This window comes from Tasmannia lanceolata, unplaced genomic scaffold (genome assembly GCF_043159265.1).
Source record: "Tasmannia lanceolata isolate RefF3 unplaced genomic scaffold, GAP_Taslan_0.1 ptg000015l, whole genome shotgun sequence".
Taxonomy (NCBI): domain Eukaryota; kingdom Viridiplantae; phylum Streptophyta; class Magnoliopsida; order Canellales; family Winteraceae; genus Tasmannia; species Tasmannia lanceolata.
The window spans coordinates 1351767-1374701 of NW_027518692.1; the positions used below are offsets into that span (position 1 = coordinate 1351767).

Here is a 22935-nt window from a genome sequence, read left to right on the forward strand (position 1 = left end):
TGAGTAAGGACGAGAGAATTGGAGAAGAAAGGAAAGAAGAAGAGAAGATTAAGGGAATAGAAATCAAGGAGGTTGTTACTCCAACCCCACATCCCATATGCTTCTATATGAGTGATAAATACGAATTGCATAAAGTACCATTAAGGCCATCCTAAGATGGACCCCATCCTCCTAATGAATGAAACCATAAAAAATATGTATCAGAGTTACCTCAAACCATTCATATAAATTTACCTACACTGACTTAAGGGATTTGCTATCGTCCATCGCAAAAGGCATTTCACGGATGGTCCGCTGCATGTGAGAGTGGCCACCTCAACCACACAGGCTCACTTTTCAACAAATTTTGTCTTCATTCATGAGGTGGAGCTAAAAAAGAGCTTATAATAAAAGAAGAGTTAATAATAAAACAGGTAACCACAATATGCAATAATAAAACAAAATGTCACACTTGATACGGCACAAAAACGTGTCCACACACCCACATTAAATCTAACACGTATGGCAGTACATTGAAGACTGTCCAAAGGAGTGTCAACATGGGTGGACACGAATGACGTGTCGGACACAGCATGACACGTGCGTCATCAATAAATTCAAAGCGTCGGCTAAATCATAGACGCTAGCAAATCCCCCGACTTAAATCTTTAAAAAGTTCATTAGTTGAGAAAAATTAGGCATGCTTCTTATGCGTGCCTTTTTGTCAAATTTGAAGCAATGAAATATAAATATATGAGAAATGTCACTCAAAAAATTTCTGTTTTCCTCTTTCATAAATTTTCCACTTATAAAAGTTGGAGAAGTCTTACTGCTATTCTTCTCATCTTTTTTCTTTTTTATATTTTCATTTTTTAGAAAATACTCAATTAACTCACATAAGTACTCAAAAGGTCCTCGCTCCACTGGACTCAAGCCATTATTGTATCCAAGATCCAAATCGAATTTTGAGTTCTAAGCATTTTATGCCGCATAACAACGAACCAATAAAAGTAGTCACATAATACAAAAACCACATCAATGTCAAATTATACTGTTTTGAAGTATGTACAGAGTACAATCTTTAAAACCTAATTTACATATGAATCAGCCCTCTAACATGTACGAAGATGAATTGGTCCAAAGTTGGGTTCAAAAAAAAGATGCAAGAAGCCAATTTCAACCGGTGTTTAAGAATCATAGATCACCAATATTTTGTATTACAATAACATTTTCAAACCAACTCATTATGGATTCTTAGATGACCCAAATATGTGATGCTGACGAACGCAGGACAAATAGCTATTATTATTAGTTTTTAAAAATTTCCAGCACTAAAAAACAAGTGTAAATGTGCACAAGCAAAGCCCACTTGTTTATGGTGATCTCACAAGTTCATGCAATTTATTTGCCCATATACAAAACAAATATCCCATGTATTATCTACAATCTGCACCTGTGTAGACATTTGTTGCACACTATTTCCAGGAGGATGACCAACAACAACCGGTAGATCATATTGCTCAAGGTAGCTCCAAATAGTATCCTTTAAGACAGGAGCGACTTGTATGAAAGTTGCTATGGTGTTCCGCAGTGCACCCTACACAAATATATATGGAATAATTAATCGAGAAAACAAAGCAAGGGAAAACCAGGTGACAACTACAAACATTTTATACAAAAATAAAGAAATAAAAACTACAAACCTTCAAATAAGGAGGTACACTTTCATAACTAAGAAGTTTAAATAAGGGTTCAATATTTGGAAACCATTTCTTCCTTTCAATAGGATTTCCATTTTCGATGACCTACATAGCATTTAAAATGACAGAGTCTCATTAGTAAGTCAGATGGTCTCCAACATAATTAAATAATACATATTATAAATGCCAAAAACCTCATCATTAACAAGGTACCCAAAGGTCTAGTTAAAGCCAACGAATAAATCGCTTCAAGTTGAAAGTGAATGAAAATTGGCTAAAATCCTGCAAAACTCATAAAAAATAGAAAAAAGAGAGAACCACCCCCAATAATAAGGGAGGGTTGTTCCTAAGAACCACCAATAAGACTCTACTTTCTCAGACATGTTGCCAGAAATGTAATTTCCTCCGTCGAGCTCCAACAATCTCACATTCTACTTTCTCAGACTTGTTGCCTGATATGTAATTTCCTCTGTCGAGCTCCAAAATTGAGATTAATTTAATTTTACATCAATGGATTTTCTTCATTAAGTCATTTTTCTTTATCTGAAAAAATGAATGAAATTAATTAATAATTAGATGAAATAAGGGAAGGATTCATTAGCCGACCCCAAATAGTTTGGGACAAAGGCTTTGTTGAGTTGAGTTGAGTTGAGAAGGGAAAGATAGAGAAAAATAAAGCAATCTGGAGGGGGTGAGGAAGAAATTTGGCATCTAACATTCTAAACCTAATTAATTTCTAAATTAACAATGTACACGAAAATCAAGAATAAACTTTTTAACATCTTAGCTTTAAAAATGATGCTTTAAAGTAACAAAAATAGTGGATGCTAAATTTTGAAGTAATGAATAGTCTAAATTTAGTATATAAATGAATTGGTCAATTCATTTATATACTAAATTTAAACTAATTGTGACTTATTGTAGGTCGGCTTGGTTCAAATTGTTCGTACGATCCAGTCAAAAAACGGGGAGTTTAAATTGTTTTGTTTTTTATTATGGCGGCTTGATCAAATTGGACCAAAAAACATGGTCAGTTCCAACCGAACCTGCTTACAGAGACCGGTTCGGTCCTGTTTTTGGAAGAGCCTTATAGCTTGATCTTCAATTGGTGACCTTGTTGCCATCAAAACAAAGCATTAGTTGTTCATCGGGCAGCTTCAACCATTCATTAGGCTTCATGGATTTGAACTTATATTCCTTGAAAGCGACCATCAAATTTAGATATTAAAAAATTAGGGGAATAGTGTTAGGGGAACCATTCAAAAAAAAAAAAAAAGTGTTACGGGTGCAACTTGGGTCGATATTTGGGAATTTGGGTTGAGCTTTTACCTTAAAATTGGGTCTTGTTCAGATTGATTCCAATTCATTTTTTACCTAGAGATGAACCCGACCCAGCCGAAGTTGCACCCCTAAATAGTGTGAATCACAGACAAGCCGATATCAACAAAGTTATTCTAGTCTCCACTAGCAACATTATTTTAGGTTTGGCGAGCACAGCTAGCGAAGCGCAAGCTCATGCTACCAAGGCTAAAGCAAGGATTTAAATTTCGGTTTCGATGTCGACCACCACTGAAGTCGAAATATTTCAGTTAGGGTGGAAATTTCAACCGAAATCATGTAAAAGTCGGTAAAAAAATTCGTTTTTTTTTTTTAAGTTCGGTGGGAATTTATGAAAGTTCAATAATTTCGGCAATTTTGGTGGAAATCTTAAAATTTCGGAGGAATTTTTAAAATTTAGGTGGAAATCTTGTAAATAACCTGAAATTTCGCCGAAATCCTGTAAAAACCCGATTCAATATTTAGGCCGGTTTGGATCGAAAGCGAAATATTTAGGCCGAAATTTAAAACTATGGGTGAAAGTATGTGTGGTACAGCATGAAGTTTTTGACGAACAAATGCTCATCCAAGGCTTGGGTGGAGGGCACTTCTTTGTTTACTATCAACTAGCTAAAGAATATGTATTGGCCCATTGGCGCTTTTATGGCATGTTTAGGGAAATCGAGGATTTTTCTACAATGGTCTCAGGTGTCACTTCTCCCATATCAATATAGAAATAATTTCACAGGCTGATTGCCACATTAATTAAGTTATATAATTTACAAATATAGATTCATGGCATCGTATGCTTATTATGTATTTTTTTTCTTTCTTTTCGTCTTCAGTTTTGAACCATAGCTTTGGGCCTTGTTTGAAAATGCAAAAAAAATGACTTCCTTGGCCAAAACAATAAAAGGAGCACCCAGTCAAATTTTGTTTGAATTTCTGTATTAACTCAACATCTTTATGCAAGCTTATTCTTAAGTTTTACCCAAAGATGACAAAGTGCAGTTTAGAGTTTGAGTAGCAACATATAAACACAAGGGATAAGTAAATATAAGTATATAGACACGCATATAACCATTCAAAAAGATATATATATATATATATATATATATATATATATATATATATATGTGTGTGTGTGTGTGTGTGTGTGTGTGTGTGTGTGTGCAGAAAGAGAAACAGATAAACACAGACATATACAGAGATTTTATAGGGCATGTGCATCCGAATTCCAATATTTTTCAATAAGTACAGTGGGGCCCACTTCATAGGATTATCATGACTGTTCATTTGTTGGGCCACAACGTAAATAGCTAGTACCCCGTAATTCGTCTCCATAGGATGATCCTAACCCTCCGATCTGTAGAAAGGTTGCACATTATAGAAACCTCTACACAGATTAGACGGTTAGGATCATCCTATGGAGATGATTTACGGGGTACAGGCTATTTACGTTGTGTGCCAACAAATGAACGGTTTGGATCATCCTATTAAATGTGACCCACTGTGCGTGCGTGCATGCAGCAAAGAGATAAAGCAAAATACAACAAAGAACTAGAAACTACCAAAATCAAAGAGAATACAGCAAAAACAGAGATATCCAAAGTAGCTCAAAGAAACTAGAACCCATTACAAGATATCCAATTATGGACAACTCCCTAGTAGATAAAGCTATGAGGAAATTCTAAGAATCACTTAAAATTAACACCAGTGATTAAAAGTAAAAACCTTCTGAAGAACATCCAAATATGCCACAAGTGCTTTTGCATCACCCTCCTGAAACTCGGGCAACATGGTTCCAGCACTTTGGAGAGCATGTTTGAACTTCTGTTCGTAAATAGATAAACATTCAAACAATATATTCCATCCTACAGACCGGAATGCTTTTCCCTGGAGTAACTCGAAAACCTTTGAAGCACCCTCCTCACTAGAAGCCTAAAAAGGCACAATACATTAAATAATAATGCAAATATGATAGGCCTATAATAAAGCATGTATTACATGGAAAGGCATTTTTAGCTTACCAAGGTACTGAGCATTCTCAAGAAAGCCACGAGCGTTTGAAAGTTAGTATGATCCTCTCCAGCAAAGTTTATGAATGTCCACAACACCTCATTTCCAGACAAGAGCTCTGGTTCCTTCTAATAACATATCATAGATCATAACAGATTCAGCAGGACTTATAAGAGCAACTAAAATATTAAAATAGAATTCGAAAGATTCCCAAGAGATTCATAGATTTGGTATCAAAATTATCCAACAAGACAATAAAAAATGTTCGAAGACATGTAAGTATTTCCATGGCCTACCATCTCTTGGAGAAAATAATTACATTAGCATTTTAATCAAGGTTTGGGTTTCAGTTTCGGAATGTGCCCCGGTCATGATGAAAATGGAAACATGTCAGTTTCGGATTAAAATTTCAGTGGAAATCCAGTACAATCACTTAAATGCATGAAAACATTGGCAAATGAGGAACACTTAAGATGAAACTTTAGAAAGTACTCGAATAGCACTTCAAAAACCATCAGATAACTTAAAAACACTCATAATGGTTTAACATCAAACTCCTCGTGACATGCCATGTGGTACATGTCCGATAATTATCAACGCATATGACATTTCAGATGTAATTCATATATATATATATATATATATATATTGTGTGTGTGTATATTTATACAAAATACATACACCATGTCTCACACTCAATTCATATACATATAAATACGCAACACAAGCTGGTATAGTATACCACTAATACATTTATGGCTTTGGTTTTGGTGGACATTTCAATTTTGGGATGGAAACAAAATCGATCGTTTCTCATTGGTTTCAATGGAAATTTGAAACCATGATTCTAATAGTCCAAAAAAGCATTCAAGCATTATAGTATTAAGTGTATAAGAATTTTTTTTTGTTTTTTTTTAAGTGAAAAGTGTATATAAGTGTAAGAAATTATGAAGCAAAGCAAGTATTATTACGAATAAGTTACTCCAAACTGCTTTCAAAATCAAATATTATACTCCATAAAATGGTCAAAAGCTAATTTTAAATAGCACAGATATGTATATGGGACAGATACGGATATATTGTAAGGTCAGTTTGATATGGATGTCCCTCATTATTCGGTCCCGACCAACACTCTTATTATTTGGTCCCCACCAACAGGCACACTTTAATTCCATCTCTTCGCCTCCTTTGATGTTGGGACCACCCTGCCACAAGGCATCACATCTCTTTTTTACCATGTACATTTCTCTGGTGTTGACACGTTCAACACCTCATCCACTACATCCGAACTATATCAGAACCACGGATGCCTGGCACTTGCCTTGGGTTTGAAGGCCGAACCACTTTAAATCTTGCGTGCAATCTTCTTCTCCTTCTTGGTGCACTCTCTCTATCCCTACTCTTTTATTTGTGCTTTCTTTGTGACTGGGATTATCTTGTTCTTGAATGATTCACTTGCATAACTTTGATTTAGGCATATACATCTTGCAAGTTAGCCAAATAGTTTCTTAATCAAGCATTAACTAGGGATTTAATGATTATCATTGTTATTGTCTTAAAGTCAATCAATTTGCCTTGATTAAGTAAACAAATAGTAACTAGGGATTAGCAAGGGACTAACTAGTATTGAGTGTTAAGTGTTGCTAATCAATCTACTATTGTTTAAGCTATTAAAAGCAACACTAGAAATCTTAATAGCAAAAGTTTTTAAAAGGTAAAATTTTTATAAGAAAACCAATTCACCCCCCCTCTTGGTTGTCCAACTGGGATTTTAATATGATCTTGTCTTGTATTATTGTTAAGAGTATTATTCAATATGCATGGGTTAATATAGGAAATAGATGATTGGTATGTGACAAGTCTGTTAGCAAATAATAGATATTTGTCTTATAATATTAAATAACTAATCATGGTAGTTTCTATTCAAATTCATTGTTTTGAAAAAATTAATAATTGGCTATTTTATTAGGGAAATGATTTCTGCGCTCCAATGTTTTGATAAACAAGCACTCCAATTTTTGTCATGTAGCATTTAAAGGGCTGTCAGAGGAATATTACAGTTCTCAAAAAGCTCTTAAAGCCCTTTAAATACTACACGACAAACATGTGTAGCGCATATTTATCAAAACATTTTGCACTGAAATCATTTCCCTTTAATTATTCTCTGATTTGTTTATGATCTTTCTATATTATATAATATAAATATGAATGAATCGTACGATTTACGATTTGATATGATTCGGCCATTATTAAAATTTACGATTCAATTCCGATTTTCAAAACATTGACGAGAAGGGCATAGATTATTGTATTTGACGGATTATGACTGTATTTGCATTTTTATTTTTTTTTGAATGGTACTGTGTATTTGTACTTTTTATGTCGCAAATTGGGGATTGTACTATAAACTTGTTGATCACTTTAGTTTCTTTCGAATTTGTATTATTGAGTCCAATGTTTCAAAACGTGGATGCAGGTCAAAGCGCGGCCAAAGGAACTTGCCCCGACGCGATCGAGTACTCAGTTGACGCGATTGAATGCTCGATCGATGTGTCATAACTCGGGGGAGTCCACAATGACACGGGGGAGTTTTGAAGCTATGACTTGGTCAGTAACTTAGTAATGATATTTAGATACTTCTTTTGTTATTGTATTGATGATTGAATGATGATATTGTGTTAAAAATGAAGCACAAATTTCTTCTATAATTTTTAGCAACTTTACTCGTATCTTTCTTCTACAAATTTCTTCTAGCAACCAAGGTTTCATGTTAAGGCTTCGGTATGTGTTTCAGTTGCTACAGAAACGGAAACTTGTCAGTTTCGGTTGCTAAATTTGGTGGAGATCTTATTAAATCATAGAAACGTATGGAAATACGCAAATGATGCAAAAAATTGAATGATCATGCAAATGATGAAAATTTAAGATAAAAATTAAGCAAATGCGAGAATCAGCCAAATACACACTTAAAACCATCACAGAAGCATGACAATCATCCATAATGATTTAACAACAACGAACGCCTAACATTGTCACGGTTGTCAAGAACAAAAAGGTTCATTCTAAACTCAAAATGTATACAGCCACACAAATGTAGGATGAGTAAGTGTATAGAGGTTATAGCTGCAACAATTGAAATTTACTCCTGTATGTGAAGATGATTGAAGATTGTGCATTTCCTCATGTTGTCTCATAAGATGGTAAAAGGTTCTAAAGAAACTTACATTTATAGTTCTTAAAAAAAGTACATTTAATATGATATTTGACAATTAAAGGAAACTTTATATTTGCAAGTTGTGTTAACAATCCTACCATGACTTTTTTATACTTTCATGGGGGAGTTTTCTCCAATTCTAAAACTCAGGTTATTCTATCATATACAAGCCCTAGTGGGGATTGTGACAATGCAGATGCAGAAATTCATGCAATATGGAGTCTAAAGAAATTTATATGCATAAGAAATTAAACTGTTATAAAGAAATTTATAAGGAGTTTTTTTTTATATTGCCCCAACTAGTTTGGGACAGAGGGTTTGTTGAGTTGAGTATAAGGAGTTTTTATATTTATAAAGAAATTTATATTTATAAGGTATTTCATAGGTAAAGAAATATATTTACATATCTACATCGATCTAAGGGCTATTAAGGGGGATGATATTTTCACCCTCTCTGCAGTACGCACACCCCCCTTATAATGTGAACAGTGGGCAACTTTAATGCTTTTTTATGTCAAATCACGTTAAAAGGGGGGCGAATACGTACTGCAGGGGGTGAAAATATCATCGCCCGCTATTAATTATTAAATGTGATATATCTATCTAGAAGAGTTTTTATATGGTGTCCGCACATACACGCAAGTACAAGGCCTACATCATTAGATGATCCACACCATTCATTTGTTGGGCTTGACATAAATAGGACATTCCCTGAAAACAATCTCCATGGCATGATCCTAACACTTTGATCGGTATAATTTTAAAATGGACAGCGAATCAGAGGGTTAGTTCTCCCAAGTAAACTCCTTATAATTTAAATTGTAGGTAAAATTTTCTATAATTATTAAATACTTTATAGATGTAAATTTCTTTATCAGTATTAAATGCCAAGTTATTATAAGATGCCCGCATGTACATGCAAGTACACCAAAATAAATACAGTGGTGCCCACATTATTGGATGATCCAAACGATTCTTTTTTCCAGCCCCGACTTATAGAGTCCGTGCCCCGAACAATCATTCATATTTTTATTTTTTGTCTTTATGGTGTTGAGTATGCGAACTTGTTAGCCTCTCTGCTCTATATTATTTGGTTGGTAAGTACTTGCAAACCCATGGCCAACAAACCATCAATTGATTGTGTGGCTCTTTCAATTGTTGTAATATCATTTAGATATGTGTTCATATTTTTCTTTATAAGTGTAATGATGGTTGGTTGATTTCTGAACATAAATGATGCACATATTTTTTTCTAGATTTTATAGTTATTTTTTGGCATTTTCTTAAATTTTTCTATTTTTGTTATTTAATTATATTTTATATTTAAAAATTCAGAAAATAGTAATGCATACGTCTCACCTAAGAGGGTTGAACGCCGCATCCCATGCCTCAACTTTTGAAATGTTAGGTCCAACTAATGATGACGTAAGTTTTAAAATTTGACATTACTATGTTTGTGCATGTCACTAATTTGTCAACGATCTCCCTGAATAATGAGTTCATGGACTTTTCCTCCTGAGGTTCGTCTGTTTAGAAAGATGTTAGAAAACTATTGCGCCTCTTTATTAATGATCTTTGGAAGTGACAAGTGTCTTCCTAATCAACAAACACTTCACTTTGATCAATTGACAAGAGAATCATCTCATCTATGATCCTCGTCTAGAGACACTTCTACATTGAATTCAATTAGTCTTGTATTCCTAAGTCGATTCTTTTCTATGAATTGAACAAATCAATCCTCATCATAACTTCACCCTTGATCACAATCATCACGGTGTAGAACTTCACATACTAGAGCCCCAAGTCGATAAAAAAAAAAAGGTTGATGCTGGAGCATCCTCCATCATTCAATTCTCAATCAGCATCATCTTTGTTCCTTAGTTTCCCTCCATGAGGTGAATGCACAAACAATGTTAATTGTTCAAGCCTTTGCAAATCCAATTTAACAAGCCTTCAATGGAGATCAATGGCCTGCTTTGATGTCATCATCTTCTAATGATTTTTTGAATTGAACTTGCTTTGCTACCAATTGGGTGCAACTACTAGGAAACCACCCAACGTACAAAAACCTTGCTAAAGAATTGAAAAACACAATAAGAAAAAACTTTCAATATTCATTCTCTTGAAAAGTACATCACAACTTCGCATATACATTGGCCCAAATTACCTTTTACTGTAACGACCACAAATTTTGGAATCCAAATTAAATATAGTTTAAAATTTTGGGCCTCCACCCAAAGTTGGGATGTGCACCACACTCCCAAAATTTGGAGGCGTGCGCATGACTTGGGTAGGCCCCACTAATTTTTTTTGTGGAGAAAAGAAAAAAAAAAATGAACAGGGGAAAAGAGAAAAGAAAATCTTTCTAATTATCTTTGATCTGGTGATAATTATAAAAAATAGGAAGCCAATAAACAAAATCCTAAGAAATGGGAAAGAACCAATAATAAAGAAAGATATATAGATAGGTAATCTTTTTATTGGGGAAAGAATCCCCAGCAAGGAGGATTCTTCTCTCCAAAATCTCTATTAATATTATATATATATATATATATATGAAAGATAGAGAGAGAGAGAGAGTAGATTGGGCGAGAGAGAGTTGGCCGAGAGAGAGTTGGCCGAGAGATAAAAGAGGGAGTGAGAGAGAGATAAGAGAGAGAGATAAAGAGAGAGCCGAGAGAAAGAGAGAGGGAACCGAGGGAGAAAGAAAGAAAAGAAAGAAAAGGGAGAAGAGAATAAGGGGGAGATCTAGGGTTTCTTCGCTCCAATTTTCTTTCGCAATTCGGGTAAGTGCCGAAAACCTAGTTTTTTTATATTTTCCATTGATTTTTTATAGGGCTTTGAGTCCATGCATAATCTGTTAGATTTTTGAGACGTTCTTGGTATCTAAACCCAAATCCTCTCACAAAACCATGAAAATCCATTTTTGATAACAGCACCAAATAGGTTTGTCTTTTCTGAAAATTTAAGAAAATAACTGATTTGGGACAAAACCTTTTTTATAACAACACAAACTAGGTTTGTCTTTGCTGGAAACTTAAGAGAATAACTTACTGAGAAGAAAATCAAGAAAATAACTGATTGAGAAGAAAATCCACCTTATAGCTACACAGACCGAGAGCATAAGACATCTGGCTGGCGATGCATGTTCGGGTGAAACCTATAAGGTGACCCAAGGGAAATCCTAGAGATGATCAAATTCCAATCGGGAGTTGGAGGGTCCTTGATGGTTGGTGATTGCCGGCCAGGCTATAAAGCCACCGCAGCAAAGATGAGAAAAAAATATATGGGAGTACGTCACATGATCACTGGGGATGAAGAGTTGCATGTTGTGGCTGATCATTTATTCATGCATTACATTTTTAACTTAAGTTGATTAATATTCTGAATTCTTGTTAAGAAGCTTGCAACTGTTCATTTTACGTTACTTCATTGTTGTAATAATTAGTGTTATAATACCATATTATTTTTGTTTTTCCTACTGTGCAAGCATTTCCATTTCTTTGCTCTAACCCACCTTCCCTACAGGAAATGTAGGCGACAGGGAAGGAGCATTCGCCAATGAGAACGTATAAAGAACCACACGGGAAATGGGAAATGCTGAAGTCGAGAGTTGGGGAATGATACGATAGTCAAACCCAAAGTCTTTTAATTTTATTTGGAATTGAAATTTTTATTAGTTTTAGTTTTCAGACTCTAATTTATTTGGGTTAAGTATAAAAGTTTGAGATGATGGTTTTTATGAATGTTATGGGAATGGATGTTTTAAATTATTACGGATGGTCATTTATTGAACAGTATTCTCATCGCTTCCGCTATTTGTTGTTATGGTTTAAAAAAAATTTACCGGATTTTATCTGTTTTTCCCGCAGCGACCTGATTGGTAGGAAATCGGGTCGTTACACTTGGATGAATCATTGATATGGGACCAATGTCAGCCCATAGAACAACCAAATAAAGCCTAATTTCGATTATAGAGCAACCCAAAATAAAAATAGCATGTTACATGTTGCTATACAAGGAAAAAATATATTTTATAAAATTTCTAAAATTAAACTCCCTACTAGGAAAAAGACTATTCACGTTTCTTCATATGGCGTACCAAAACCTAATGAAACAGTTCCCAAACATAAAATAAAATAATTAAAAACCACTATAAATCATAATAACCCAGCTTACCAACTTCTGCCATGAATGGAGCTTTGTTGGTGTGAAACAACCAGTTACTCCAAAAGCTTAAGCAGTTGGAGAGGGCGTTATTGTAATCTTTTATACTTTAACAGTTGAAACTCTGCCTGTGTTTTTCACAGCCTGTCCCAAGCCAGGATAAAGGAGGAGGTTTGGGGTCAGGTTGGCAGCCGGCCGTAAACTTTACCACTATTCCATGAAATGTATACTTTAACAGTTGTGTTGGTATAAAAAGGTGGGGGTGGCACCAGTTGAGGAGAAGATGAGAGAGCACCGTTTAAGATGGTTTGGGCATATCCAACGTAGGCCTTTGGATGCTCCAGTGAGAAGAAGTGACTCGTGCCAAGTTGATGGAGTAAAAAGACAAAGGGGCAGACCGAAAACAACTTGGGTAGAAACAGTGAGGAAAGACTTGATGTCTAGGAACATAACAGAGAACATGACCTTGGATAGGAGACAATGGAAGAAAATGATCCATGTAGACAAACCCAACTAGTGTAAGGATTAGACTTAGTCAATTTGAGCCGGGTAGACTCTTTCACGGTTTCACCTTCTTCATGAGAATTTTCTAAGGATTCATTAGCCAACCCCAACTAGTTTGGGACAAAGGCTTAGTTCAGTTGAGTTGAGTTGAGTATACTTCAACAGTTGGATCCACTATTATGTTAGCATGATGTTTTTGCTCTCCTTCATCCTACTTTTGGATCTCAACAATGAGAAATTATATGGTGAAAGGGCGTACAAACACGTAAAGGTGGTAAAGGTGGTACGATGGAAGTACCACCCTTGATATTTGATTCAACAGCAGCTTCTCAAAAAGTGAGCTGCTGTTGGATCAAATATCAAGGATGGGATGATGAGTACGAGTTTGTCGTCTCAACAATAGACCTTTTTCTTCTTTCAAATCATCTTTGCTGAATTAAGGAGTGGTTCATGAACTATGCTAGCATCATTAGGTCTCTCAAATGTTCCTAGGTTCAAAAACTCTTACAGGATATTGATATATTATCCCCAAAAAAAGGCTGTGGATATAAGGAAATTGTATTCATAATCATATATGTCACCTTTCGTGAGGATATCCCATTTGCTTTGAAGAAAAGAAGATATTGTTGTGACTACAACTCCCCTCCTCAATAGGAGACTACTGATAGTTATATAATTGATGAAGATAGTAGTTTTGACAGGTTCTTATGAGTAGTTCTTCAAGACCTAGTCCTAGTACTGTAAGTTCAAGTCCAATGCACAATTACTCTGAAACGCATTATTGGAATGAGCACAAATTCTATATGAGGAAAAAGATGCATGTACAACTTCCAATGCCTACGATTTTGCATCATGACACCTCAAACCCATGTACTCACTCTCCTCTGTTCAAGATTTCTGTCACTCAACAAAGCTAATGCACACCAACATACAAGCATAGTAGCATACTACAATATGTGTTCAATTATTATCCTTTAAAAAAAATCTGTCTAATTAATATTATAATCCACAAAGTAACACTGTGGAAGGGGATTCCTCCAATGTTATTAGATGGCTTGCTGGTAAAGCTCCTCCTCCATGGAGATTTCTCAGCCTTATTGAGGAGATATCGGATTGGGTGTCAGGATCGGAGATTTCTTTTGCCCTTGTTAGAAGATCAGCTAATGAAGAAGTTGATGGCCTAGCTAAATCTGGGGTCATTAGGCAGGGTCTAGAGTGGTTCGATTATTTACCACCTTAATTGTATTTTGTATGTTGTTTTTGTTTTTCTCTTCTTTCTTCTTTCCTTTGTATTCTGAGGACCATCTCGGTTCCGTTTTATCAATATATTTCGCTATTTCAAAAAAAAAATCCACAAAGAAACACAAACACATACATATGTACCAGCATATCAATAGCATTAAGAAACATATGTTCACATGAAAATGAGTTAAAAAACATTATATAATTATCCCAGTCAAAATCCATTCATATAGTCACAGAAAAACTACAAAGTAGATTCAAGCAAGGGAGAGAATATGCATTGACCTGATAGATTTCGCTGACCAAGTTCAAAAGTGAGACAAATGGCTGAGACCTTGTTTGAATATGTTGTGAATTTGCATCAGTGCTATTTATAAGGTCATGTGACCCAACACTATGGTATGGACTGAGGGCACTCGTTGCCTTCTCCTTCATTTCTTTCACCTATCAAATAGTGTTGTGTCAAGCAAATGGAAGCATAACAAATGAAATGAAAAAAAAAAAAATCATATTGTGCAGGAAATGAATTATAACCTACTATAACCTATATAACAAAGAGAATTCAGTTTTTCAATAATTGTTGCCTGGAAATTTATCATATTCAATGTGACAACTATGACATAATCTTATTTTGTTATTTTTTGTTTACAGTATTAGTCATTAAGGATTAGAAGTTCAACTTATCTATATTCGTTATACAGTGGGTTTTGCCAATTTTATTTCTCTTCTCGATGCTTGGGTTTTGGCTCCATTTAATTGATTAGGAAACTACATGTGTTCAGGTGCACGCTCAAATTTCAATTTGGTTCTATTGGAGATTGTTAAATTGCAATTCGTAAAATGAACTGCAACCTAGAAATGACCAAATTGTAATCTGTGTTTATACCCAAAACAGAGACCAAGTATCTAGGCTACATAGCATACAATTGTTGAAGAGACAACTAATATAAAATTAGGAAAAAGAAGGCACATCTGTGCTTTAAGGCATTATTATGAGCCAAGAGGTCGAGAATAAGATAAAGAGAGATGGTAACCCTCCCCTAGAAATTAGCTTAGGTTGAGTTGAGAGGCATTGCTGGAAATCATTCGCAGGCGGTGAGACAGACCTTTTACAGTCTGTAGAGCATACTTAGGTTGAGTTAGGAGGGATTGTATTTGGGCAACGTAAGCGCAACAAAAGTGAGAGGCATTGCTGGAAATCATTAGCAGGTGGTGAGACAGACCTTTTTCGGTCTGTAAAGCATATTAAGGATTAAGGAATTTAAAGTGAACCAATGTTCTTTTATTCCAAAAAAAACGCGAACCAAGGTTCTAGCAACAAAGCAAGACTTTGAATACCTTTTGGCCAACTTTTATACCCCTTTGTGATGAGTAAGATTCTTTGAATGACATTAGGTGGGTTAGTATAACATAAGGAACTACATCAGAAGTTTTTTTTTTTTTTTTTTGAGAGGAACATAAGGAACTACATCAGAAGTTCTTTCAGATCGATTGAGGAGATCTTTGATCTATGTCGTTTGATTGCAATTTCTTTCTCCCAGATTTTTCAAAAGGACCTTTTTCCAAGAAGAGACAATAAAGGCAGGATTTGATGATCGAACAGTAACTTCCTTTGTAGTCTTGTTTAAATTTTGTGTATTACTATCTTGCTTACGATTACTGTAGGAAATAAGGGTTTTTCTATTGTATGGGGGTTACATTGTGATGCAGGGGCGGGTAGCGGAGGCAGAAAAGGAAGGGAAAGGGTTGGTTATGGAGATTAAAGAACAAAACAAGAAAACTTCTTGGGTTAGGTTTTGAATTTGATGGGTATAGAGAGAATAATATTGAAATTAAGAATGAGGGGGCTGTTGGGAACAATCTGTTGAACAAGATGGAAAGAGTACAAGTTACTATCAATATGGAGAGGGTTTTGGTGAAAAGTAAAATTTAAAAACGGTTTATGGGCTTCAATTAAGAGGGTCGGCTGAGAATATGGAGGAATAAGGTGGCTGTGGCTAGCAAAGGTAAAGGGTGACTGCTGGGGTAAAATAGTAGGATCTAGGTAAGGAATGAAAAGGGTGGAGGTTGAGTGGCGATATTGGTGATCTTAAGATGGGGAATATTATTGGAAGATACAGCTGGAACAAGAGGATATATTCGTGTGATGTGAAGAAGCCAGGAAGGTGTTTGAGTGGTGTAAGGGATGCTCGTGAGACAAGGGCTGGTTTGGAAGAAGTTTTATTGACTGGTTTGGATGGGTAGATGAAGGGCTGATTTAGAGCCTAAATAAACTATTGAAGGTGGGCTCAAGGTAGAAGAAGATGTTTATCGAGCAGCAGATGGCTCTTCTCTATGGCGATTTCCGAAGGCAACGAGGCAACAAGCTATTTTCAAATAAAAAACTAGCTTTCCCTTCCTTAATGGCAAATATAGAGAGAGAGTCTCCTTTACAAAATAGAATTTTAAAAAGAAACCACTGAATGCCTACTTTCTAATAGAATTCCTACTCCTATTAAAATTCTATTTGACCAATAATACTTGCAAACTTCCTAAAAAGTCTCATATGACCACTTCATACCTTATGTAGGCTATGCTAAAAAAACAAACTTCTAAAATCTCTAAAACTCTTCAATGTCCAAACTAAAGAAAAGTTCTAAAAATAATTAAAATAAGGGGGCATGGTTCGTGAGCTAGAGTTCACAAATACACCGTCTCCATGTTCTTTGACTCATCCAACCCATTGATTCTATAGGACCTCACATAGATAGTGTGCACTGTGTGCTCCTAAGAAACCATCTCCATACCATAATCCTAACCACTCAATCTATAGAAGCCCATTTTCTAGCCATCCATTTTAAACCTCCACAAATCATAACCCTAACCATAACCTATAATCCTAACCATAACCATAACCTATAAAATGATTGGACTAGATGAGTCAAATAACTATGGAGATATGGTTTGTGAACTCTAGCTCAGGCTGAGCTCTAGCTCACAAACCATATATCCTTAGAATAAAATCTAATTAAAGAAAATTTAAAGTAGGACTCTTTTGGAGCTTGTAATCAATGAGAACCGTCAATCTTGGCGGCTTGTTTGGATGATCTTGACCGTTGATCTGCGCCATTGGGCGAGATGCACCTGCATCACATTGTATTTTGGGGGTAACTCATGTCACATAAGGTTTTATCATTAATATACAGGAATAGCTCATAGAAGGAACTATTCCATTCACTCCAAGTGCTTCCTCTCTCCTCTTCTCTCTCCCCACCGTCTACTCTAATCTCCAACATCACCAACTTAATATTAGATTAAGGGCTTTTTCACATATTTTGCCAAGAGAATGAAGGATCTTGATTGGCCAACACATTAGTGATGTCAGCAGGTCATATGGTTGACGTCAGTAGTCGTACTTCCATGGAATATGTCTGAAACCTAAAAGGCTTGGATGCACATATCATTCCCGTAATTATATTGATTTTTCAAGAATTTTTTAGAAGTTGTTTGATGTTTTTCTGATTTTTCTAGAAGAAAATAAAAAAATCACGTTTTTTGGGTTGAAGTGACATTTCGCTAAGCTTGGAAGAAGTTGGGAAGGATGATTACCCTCTTTTGGAACTTTCTTTCATAAGAACACAGTCGTGGTGTTCATTTTTCAATTTCATTTAAGTGTGAGGGAGTTCTATCGATTTTTGTGGCTACATATTCCATTTTCTGGGGATTGTTTTTCCTAAAATCTATGTGATTTTCACACTACTGACCACTGTTTTAAAACACGGGTGCGGGTCAAAATGCGGCCAAAACAAATCCTAGTCGACTCAACTCAACGTGGTTGGGTACTAGGTTGGCGCAGTCATAACTCAGGAGAGTCAGAAAAGTTTTTATTGATTTTACAGGGCAAAACACAGAATTGAACAAGAACGCGGCCAAGGTAAAAGGGAGTCGACTCGAGAGAGTCCATGATGACGTGGGGGAGCTTTGAAACTATGCTACTGACGTTCAGGGGTTAAGGATCTCCCCTTTCAGTTGGTTTAAGATATCTCACAACAAAAATGTCCTCTCCGGATGTATCTGAAGTGAACTCCTTGGATGCTAGGACTCCGAGATGTGGGTTTGCTCCTGCAGGTCCATATGGTGATAACCCTAATGTGCAGATACACAACGATGACGTTAGATGGAACCAAAAATATGGAATGGGCCCAGTCTGCAAAGATGTACATCAGTGGATAGGCAAGATTGGCTATATTACAAAAGTAAGACAAATTTTTTTTTATTGAATTGCTACTAAAGTGAGATAATGAGCCAGATAGAGAGCGATCTCGGAAACGGGTTGAGGAAAATCGCATATTTGGGTTCCTAGCTGGTTTTAAACCTACATTTGACATCACTCGGGGTCGAATCGTAGGCTGCGACACTCTTACTACCTTGGAGCAGGTATACTCCCTTGTCTAGAGTGAGGATGGTAGGAGGAAGGTCATGAGTCTATTATCATACCAGACTAACCCTTCTACATTTGCTTCTGTATCAGGTGCCCCAGAGAATACAGGGGAGGAAACTAGAACAAGTCCTTTGATGACAAGGATAAACTCAAGTGAGATAAACTGTGGCAAGACCCGTCATACCAGAGAGACATGCTAGGAGCAACATGACACTTCAAGCCTAATCTGCTAATCACCTTCAAGTCATGTTGTAGGGACTTCTCAATCTAGCTCCTCCCATGGGCACGCCAACAACACTTTCGGGTTCTACTCCTTCGAGCAGTTCGACACCTACCTGCATAGATGGAGCGCTTATGTGGCCTCCTAATCCAAAAGGATAGACATGTCTCTTCATCGTTTGCCCAGACAAGTAGAACTTTTACCCTTCTATGTGAGTCTATCCCCAGGTTCATTCTGGATTATTGACTCGGGAGCCTCATATCACAGACCGGTATATCCTCTTTATTTGATTCCTATAGCTTATTATCTGACAAGGATAGAGTGAGAATTGTTGATGGCTCTTTGTCAAGTATCTTGCGTAAAGGGGCCATCAGCGACAACAATAGCTTATCCCTGCAATTAGTTCTTCATGTTCCAAATTTATCTACCAAACTCTTGAATGTCAGTAGTCATACCAAGAGTCTCAATTGTGGTGTAATGTTTTTCCTACCCACTCTATTTTTCAAGACTTGGTGAAGAGGCGAAAGATTGGGAGAGGTTGTAACTCGAAAGGCTGTAGGTCTCCACATTTTGGGCACTAGATCCCAGTTGCTTTTCAGAGTAGTGGAAATGAGATCGTTGCCCAAATTAGGGTGTGGCATGTTAGGTTGAGGCATGTTTCTTTTCGATTTTTGTGTGTTTAATTTCTAGACTTGCTTAAATCTTTCCCTTATGAGTCACCACAATGTGAATTTTGGCAATTGGCTTAAAAGCTATGATTTGACCGACACTTCGAATTTATTGCTGACACACGTGTCCTGCCGTGTCCGACACGACACGCGTGTCCACCCATGTCGACACCAAGGTTGCCAAGGCGGGAATCGAAAGCGAGATTCGATTCGGGATTCGAAAGCGGGAATCGAAGGCTCCTGAGATGGTGGGAAGCGGGAATCGTGGGTTTGCCAAAGAGTCGACGGGGATTCGCGGGGGATTCGTCGGGGATTCGCAGGGGAATCACTGAGAGTCGTGGGGAGTTGGGATTCGCTGGGGATTCGCAGGGAATCGCCTGGGAATCGAGGTTCCTATAAAGTGGGAATCGGGGTTTTCATTAATTGGGAATCAGGGTTCCCAAAATTGGGAATCGGGATTCCCCAGAATCGGGGATTCGAATCGAATCACGGTTTGGATTCGCGATTCGGGGATTCGCTAATCCCCAACTCTGGGTACGAATCCTACTTCTCTGGTCGACACTCCTTTGGACACTTCTATATTTACTGCTATAAGTGTTGGAGTTAATGTGGGCCTGTTGACACATTTTTTTGCCGTTTCAAGTGTGACATTCTATTCTATTGTTGCATATTGTGTTTACCTCTTTTATTATTAATTGTTCTTTTATTATAAACTCTTTTTTAGTTCTTCTATAACTAATATTTGTTGTTGTATCATATATACACTTTCTATTTTAGCCGTGTCCCCGTTTCTAAATTTTGGGGGTTCGCCGTGTCCGACACTCCGTCTCCGTGTCGACACGTGACACCCGTGTCCGTGTCCACAAATCATACCTTAAAAGTCTAGATCATCTTCTCCTGTAAGGATGAATAGAAGTTTACATTCAGTCAATATTACACATTCTAATGTTTGGGGTCCCTCTACTATTGTCTTTGTGGATGGTTATCGCTAATTCATTACTTTTGTTGGTTATTGTACTTATGTCACCTTGTTGCATCTCATGAAGACAAGGAACGATGTATCTCAAATTATTACAAAATTTAATCAAATGGTTCTCACTCAGTTTGAAAAGAGAACTAAAGTTTTCTGTTTTGACAATGCTCATGAATATTTTGAGGGAAGGCTGCAGAAATACCTGGAGGCATATGTTGCTATCTATCAGAGCATGTGTCCATACAGAACTCAATAAAATGGTGTGCCAAAAAGAAAATAACCCAAGAAATCCATTTACTTTGTGTCCTATGTTGCCCTGTCTCCTTATCGAGCCTTCTTGTCTTCTGTGCACGTTGTGTCTCTTTCCTTTAGGTTTTCTAAGGCAGTGGTTGATCCTAAGTAGAGGGAAGCTATGGATGACGAAATGCAGGCTCTGATAAAAATGGATCTTGGGAATTAGTGGACTTGCCGAAAGGAAAGAAGCTCATGGGAAGCACGTGTGTAAACAGTCAAACACAAGGCTAATGGGTCAGTTGTAAAATACAAGGCCAAGCTGGTTGCAAAATGATTTACACAAAAGTATTGGATAAAGTAAACTACAAAGAAACATTTGCTCTGATTGCAAAGACGAATTCCATTAGTCTTTATGTCTCTTGCTGCAAATCTGTCTTGGGAGCTTCATCAACTGGATGTAAAAAACTGCTTTCTTACACATTTATTTATAGGAAGAAGTCTACATGTATGCTCCTCAAGGGTTAAAGTTTCTGAATTCGGAAAATAAAGTGTGCAAATTAAAAAAGTCCTCAGTGTGCATGTGGATGATATTGTGGAGACCAGAAATAATTCATCATAAATTCATCAGTTGAAGGCCTTTTAGCCATTGAGGATGAAATTACGGATCTAGGTAAACACGAGTAGTTTATTGGAATCAAGGTGGCAAGGCCCAAGAAGGGTATTTTTATTTCTCATTCCTCATCTCGAAGCAACCGAGAGAATCCTTCAATCTTTGAAATCTTGCCCAGTGGAAGGATTATTATTTGCTAACCATGGTCATTTGAAGATAGAAGTATTTTACGATTTTATGGTGCGGGATACGTTGATAATAGGAGATCTACCACTAGATATTCTACCTTTGTAGTTGGCAACCTCATTATTTGGCGCGGCAAGAAGCGGTCTGTGGATGTTAGGTCAAACTTGGAGGTAGAATAACGTGCTATAGCTCATGAAGTGGGAGCATTACTTTTCTTGAGGTACATTCTGAAAGAGTTGCAGGTATATGGTCTATACCCTAGATGGTTGTAATGTGACAATCAGGTGGAATCAACGTAGCAAACAGTCATGCCAATCATGATCGTACGAAGGACATTGAGGTGGATAGGAACTTAATTCGCGAACTTGTTCTAAGGAAATTTGTCTTCTCTTTGGTCTACTAGTCAACACTGACAGATGCCTTAACAAAAGATGTTGTGAAATCTCAGTTTAATTTCACGACTCAAGGTTTGGCATGATTGATATCTATGCTCTGCTTGAGAGGGTGTAGGAAATAAGGGTTATTTCTAGTACGAGAATTACATTGTATTTTGGGGGTATTTATGCATTTTTCATGTCAAGTAGGGTTTTATCATTAATACACGGGAATAGCCCATAGAGGGAACTATTCCATCCATTACAACTCATTCTCTCTCCTTCACTTCTCTCATATCTGCCCCTAATCTCCACTAACACCAATTATCATGATGGTCAAGCCCTTGTAACTATCTCTTTCTCAATAAAGTTATCTCTAATGTTCAAATTTTTATATATCCATACGTGTATCAGTTATTAGGTGATTCTATATTTTTAAGTTATTTGGGGAAATTCAACCTTCATTGTGTTCGAAAGACTGATCACATAAGAGGGCCTAAAATCCCATAAAATTGATTCATAGGAGGGCCAAAAAGCCCATTACATTGATTTTTCTTACTATCTTGATTTGTAAGGGCCTAATATAGTGTTAACCCCAATCCTAAGGGATAAAAAGTTTTTGAAAGCCTCCACTGAGTTTTTTCGAGATGCTGCTAAGCTCAAAGACTTCTATATTTATCCTTTTTGAAACAAAGATCAAGTCTTTTGGGTTAATGACAAACTGGCAACTTGCTAAATCACTCTATCCTATGAATTCTAAATTAATTCCTACTATCAGATTTCCATCTCCGTGGTGTTGAATCACACATTAGTTACATGCTTTATTTTAGTGTCATTTATATGATTTTTTGTCACTTATTTATGTCATTAAGTCATATGGGTATTTATGTTATCTTGTAATGTCCCCACAAATGTAAGCATGTGATCATTCCACGATTTCCCTCTCTTCTCTTTTCTCCTTGTCTCTTCTTCTCCTCCTCTCTACCTTCTCATGTCATTCCACGATTTCTGACTCTTCTTCTCTTTTCTCCTTGCCTCTTCTTCTTCTCCTCCCTACCTTCTCACCTTCTCTTGTTTCTACACCTCGGCCTTCTCCCTGACTTGTTGC

General features: G+C 36.5%; 1 protein-coding gene across 2 annotated transcripts in view; it reads right to left on the reverse strand.

Annotated features, from left to right (window-relative positions):
* The window catches only part of EMB3142 (nuclear pore complex protein (DUF3414)), a 154755-nt gene that overhangs the window by 120763 nt on the left and 11057 nt on the right, over positions 1 to 22935 (reverse strand). For both annotated transcript variants that reach the window (XM_077354708.1, XM_077354707.1), the window contains exons 11-15: positions 14428 to 14586; positions 5027 to 5143; positions 4731 to 4937; positions 1683 to 1784; positions 1433 to 1576 (exon numbers count right to left, since the gene is read on the reverse strand). In XM_077354708.1, coding sequence (XP_077210823.1) covers positions 1433 to 1576; positions 1683 to 1784; positions 4731 to 4937; positions 5027 to 5143; positions 14428 to 14586 — 729 coding nt within the window. The remainder of the gene's footprint in view (positions 1 to 1432; positions 1577 to 1682; positions 1785 to 4730; positions 4938 to 5026; positions 5144 to 14427; positions 14587 to 22935) is intronic.